The sequence below is a fragment of the Sinocyclocheilus anshuiensis genome, unplaced genomic scaffold (assembly GCF_001515605.1).
Source record: "Sinocyclocheilus anshuiensis isolate Anshui unplaced genomic scaffold, SAMN03320099.WGS_v1.1 scaffold2306, whole genome shotgun sequence".
Lineage (NCBI taxonomy): Eukaryota > Metazoa > Chordata > Actinopteri > Cypriniformes > Cyprinidae > Sinocyclocheilus > Sinocyclocheilus anshuiensis.
Genome location: NW_015558669.1, coordinates 21,048 through 26,369, shown reverse-complemented (window position 1 = coordinate 26,369; position 5,322 = coordinate 21,048). Strand labels below are relative to the sequence as shown.

At 34.5% G+C, this 5,322-nt stretch overlaps 1 protein-coding gene across 1 annotated transcript in view; it reads right to left on the bottom strand.

Annotated features, from left to right (window-relative positions):
* Positions 1-1,264: 1,264 nt before the first annotated feature.
* The window catches only part of drc4 (dynein regulatory complex subunit 4), a 12,777-nt gene continuing 8,719 nt past the window's right edge, over positions 1,265-5,322 (bottom strand). The window contains exons 7-11 of the mRNA XM_016477424.1: positions 4,470-4,637; positions 4,246-4,332; positions 3,754-3,963; positions 3,544-3,609; positions 1,265-1,532 (exon numbers count right to left, since the gene is read on the bottom strand). Coding sequence (XP_016332910.1) covers positions 1,386-1,532; positions 3,544-3,609; positions 3,754-3,963; positions 4,246-4,332; positions 4,470-4,637 — 678 coding nt within the window. The 3' untranslated portion in view covers positions 1,265-1,385. The remainder of the gene's footprint in view (positions 1,533-3,543; positions 3,610-3,753; positions 3,964-4,245; positions 4,333-4,469; positions 4,638-5,322) is intronic.

Here is a 5,322-nt window from a genome sequence, read left to right as displayed (position 1 = left end):
CTAATTCAGTTCACTAGAAGGAGTGAATGAAAACAAGTAGTGAATTCGGACACTGAGTGCACCGGAAGGAATGTTGCTTTTGCATAGTTTGTGCTTGCTGTTTATTAATCATTTGAAACTAGCAAACTAGCAGCTCCAGTAGTAAGATTAAAGGATTTATCTTGAACTCTGTCACGGAAATTATGTATAAACCCTAATCAAACAATTTAATAATCAATTTACAATGAATTTATACCCGTGTTGTACATTATGCTGTACGCCATGGATGAGCGCTTTGTAAAAATGAACGGATTGATTATTCAGCTGCGGGCGCCATCCTCTGGCGAGATGCGGGAATTCATTCGGCGCGTGACTCTCACGGTGCATTATGGGCATTCTCTAGCCGTTGAGCGTGCACCAGTTGTACACTCGTTTTCGCAGTGCATTGTGGGATTGAATGAATGCACTCGAGAACGTCCACTATGGTTTCGGACACCACTAAAAATGGCTGTTCCCTCAAATAGTGCCCTATTTAAGGGTATAGGGGGCAATTTCGGACACAGCCCTAGTTTTCCTTAGTTCCCCTGATTAGTTCATTCTGTTCACCTGTGTCCTGTTAATTAAGTCATTAGGTCCTCTCTTATGTTTGTATAAATACTCCTTGTTTAGTTCTCTCAGCTGCTGGTTATTAGTTGTGAATGCTGCTTGTGTTTTGTATGAATCTTCATCATCTTGAATTACTATTAAATGTTATTTTGGATTACCTTTGTCTTCATGTGCCTTCCTTCAACAAGACCGTGACACCTAATATTCCCCTTTATATTTTGTGAAAAAAAACAATATGTAACTACATACAATATAACTAAATAATACATGTATATATTTATTTATAATAATACATATATATGTAACTAATATGTGTAGTAATATGTGTAGTATAAATTACTACACTATAAATTACTACATTAGTATAAATTACTGTTAATTTAGGCTAATTTGTATAATTAGGAAATTGACTTTAAAAAGTATAGTATAAAATGTTGTGGAAGGTATAACTTAAGGTAAGGTGAAATAAAAGGAATTCAGAAGGTGAAAAAAAAACACGACATCTGTCATATTAAGTAAGTTGGATAAACACTTTATGACCTTTTCACAATGTTTTTGTAATGTAAGACGAAGAGACTTACATTTACACGGAAAATGATTTATACTGAGAATCTCATGCATATCCATAACATAAAATTAATTGCACATACATTCAAACCTTAAAGAATAAGTCTTTAATGTATTAGAATTTCATAAGAGTGTGTGCATGTCGACTTTATATGTATCACAGGTTTTAAGGGTGTATACATGCATTGAGTTTGATCATTCTATTAAGACTTAACATGTTTTTCCCTTTCTTGCTAATTTGGAGCAGAAACGAGGGAAGCAGGGCCCTGACCAAGACTCTGCCCAGAACCGCTTTCGAGTGGCTTAAAGTCGAGTTCTTCCACAGGGATCCCAAATGCTCGCAGCTTTGCTACAGAAGTCTTCAGCAGGTCATTATGGGCCTGTGGATGGAAATAGACAGCTACACTTAATCACGACAGGCTGTCGTCAATACATATTGTATGATATTTTTAAAGTCACATGCTATTTTTAATCTAATAACAATAAATGTTTTATTTGGTAGTGTGCCTGTGTCACATGACCAAATTTTAGTCACATTTCAGTGAAGATTAATTTAAGTTTTCATTTCAACATCCATTCACGGAAACAAATAAGCACTCTTGTCATGCTATTCTAACATTATATTCTTTACTTATCTTGTCTTAACTTGTTTCAGCTCAGTTCCCACATTAACATTGATTTTAAGACTGTGAATATGTGCATAATGTTTTATGTGTATATGTGTGTGCCAAGTTTATGTATGTTTCAGCATTTTAAAAGTGTATGTATGTGTAAGGTGTTGTCTAAGTCGGTGTTTCCCAACCTTTTTTCTAATAGATGTTTTTTTTTTACATTTTAGCAATTTAAAAATATTAAATTAATTAATATTATGCCGCGGCACCCCGGTTGGGAAACACTGGTCTAAGCAGGGGCGGTTTCTCCATTAGGGCGATTGGGCGACGCACCACCAAAGAGCAAAAGGGAGGGATTTTGTTTCTTTCACATTCAACCACAGTGTTACACTAGCTTTCACTGTTTGTTCTGCCTCTAAATAGTCCTATCAGCGTCGAGTCGCGTTTTAGTACCGTCCCTTTTTGGGCGATTTCTGTCAGACTGAGAATCGCCCCGAGTGCTCTCATAGACTTCCATACAAATATCATTTTTTTTCGAACTGCAGGCACTGCAATGCAATCTCTATGAGTTCCGGGAGGTCTAGCACTAACGTGCTTTCGTCATCATACGTAACCTTAACTTGTGCATGGATTGGTGGGAACAGTGACATCCAATAATATTTAAAAACTATTTTTAATTTTAACAACAAGAAAAAAATGAAAAACTACTTTAATATCTTTATTAAATGTGAAAAAAAAAGAAAAAAAAAAAGAAAAAAAATAAAAACAGAGAGACGGGGACAGCTATGCCAACTCAAATTCAGTTGTCAGTTGAACTTGATCGACATCTTAGCGAACGTTACCTCAACGCAGATGAATCGTCTTTGTAGCAATAAGGATAAATTGCCAATTAAAGAATTAGGACCACCGTGTAATGTAAGTGAGCAGTGTAAGCGAGCAGTGTAATGTAAGTAAGCAGTGTAATGTAAGTGAGCAATGTAAGCGAGCAGTGTAATGTAAGGAAGCAGTGTAATGTAAGTGAGCAGTGTAAGTGAGTAATGTAAGGGAGCAGTGTAACTTAATGTAAGGGAGTAATGTAATATAAGTGGGTAATATATGAGTGAGTAATGTGATATAAGTGAGCAGTGTAATGTAAGTGAGCAGTGTGTGTAATGTAAGGGAGCAGTGTAAGTTAATGTAAGGGAGTAATGTAATATAAGTGAGTAATGTGATATAAGTAAGCAGTGTAATGTACTGTAAGTTAGCAGTGTAAGTGAGTAATGTAAGTGAGCAGTGTAAGTTAATGTAAGGGAGTAATGTAATATAAGTGAGTAATGTGATATAAGTAAGCAGTGTAATGTACTGTAAGTTAGCAGTGTAAGTGAGTAATGTAAGGTAGCAGTGTAAGTTAATGTAAGGGAGTAATGTAATATAAGTTAAGGAGAACAAGAGATTGATTGTTAGAGTCAGTTTATTTTTAATTAATACTATAGTAGTTCAGTTTCCTTTACATCTTTAACTAGCCGTTAATTTATCAATTGAATGGGTGACCTATCCTCATTAATCATGCAAACATTTGCCCCCCCTGAGAGAATTGGCAGGAGCCGCCACTGGGTCTAAGTGGTCTGCTTTTTACATTGGTGTGTGTATAATGTTATTTAATATGTACTGTTTGAGCATTCCATACTATACATGTATGTGTGATTATTTCACATTTGTGTATTCCAGTGCTTCATGTATTTATGTGCAAATAAATTTTGATTTAACCCTTTATGGAACCTTATACAGAACAGTTTCTTACCTTGCAAACTCGTGCCACTTCATACTGTAAGTCTCTGATAGTATGGTTTTTGGACTCCAAAACTTCCTAGACAAAAATAAAACACAATTGTATAGACACATTAACAAACACTTCTGTAAAACTGACTTTTATATTTCTAAATCAGTCATATATTATTGTGGAGGCTCTCTGCAAATGCTTGTATGTAAATATGTACGTACAAAAATGTACCTCTAGTTTATGGGTGACCATGTTGAGGGTGTTGGGGTCCAGGTTGGAAGCAGACAGCACCTCACTGAGCTGCGCTTCCTTCTTCTTCAGTGTGTCATTGAGTGCACTCAGTTTGCACTCCAGCAGCAGGTTTTTAAAGCCACTTTTCTGCTGTACCTCCTGGATGGCTTTAGTGAACTTCATGTACAGCTCATCTCGCTCCAACTGAACCTACACAACAAAGTGTCTTCAGTTATTACATATGCAGAGCAGTCCTAATGGATCAATATGAACACAAAAAATCTGAGAGATAACTTATCCAATATAATAATGTTGTAGAAAAATACAATACATTTTTTTTTAATTATCTGTGTACACAGAACAGAGATTTGTATCATGTCATAGCAGACGTTATCAAGATGAAGATAAAACAATTATTTCTACTAAGCTTTCTACTAAGACCATTACTACTAGTTCAGTGTTATAAAGGTCTGATGCTGTTCCTCCAGTCACCTTAGTAAATCTCTGTTCCAACACTTCATGCACCCACTTAAGCTCCTTCATTTCTCTCTCAGATATTTTGAGACGAGCTCTTGTTCTCTGACAGCAAAAGAAAGAACAAGAATTCCATACATTATTATTACTTTATTGAAACTATTGTTATAGTTATAGTTTAACACTATCACAGTCCAGTGTCTACTGTGTCTACAGACTGCTACTTTAGACCCTGAACATACAGCTAGAGCACTCCTGTCCTTATCATAGTTGGCGAGCCGTTTCTGGAGTTCTGCGACTTCCTCTTTGGCCTTTTGTGGAGACGCTCTAAGTTCCTTATTCTCCTCAAGCACTTCAGCCATCTCTTTATTTCTCTTCTCCTCCTTCCTTTTCATCTCCTTTAACTCTTCCTGCACACATTTCACCAGAGAAGAAAATTAGTAAGAGCTGACAAATAATCACACAAACATACTTAAATATTCACTACCAGTCAAAAGTTTTTGAACAGTAAGATTTTTCATGTTTTTTAAAGAATTATCTTCTGCTCACCAAGCCTGAATTTATTTGATCCAAAATACAGCAAAAGCAGTAATATTGTAAAATATTTTTACTATTAAAAATAACAGCTTTCTATTTGAATATATATATAAAATGTAATTTATTCCTGTGATTTTAATTTGAACTAGAAATCTTGTGACATTATAAATGTCTTTATCATCACTTTTGATCAATTTAAAGCATCCTTGCTAAATAAAAGTATTCATTTCTAGATGATTAATTTCATGATAGAAATTAATACTTTTATTTAGCAAGGATGCTTTAAATTGATCAAAAGTGATGATAAAGACATTTATGTCACAGAAGATTTTTATTTCAGATAAATACTGATCTTTGGATCTTTCTGAAAAAAATGTACTCAATTGTTTTAAATATTAATAATAATAATAATAATAATAAAAGTTATTTGAGCAACAAATCAGAATATTAGAATGATTTCTGAAGGATAATGTGACACTGAAAACTGGAGTAATGATGCTAAAAAAATCAGCTTTGAAATCACAGGAATAAATTACATTTTAAAATATATTCAAATAG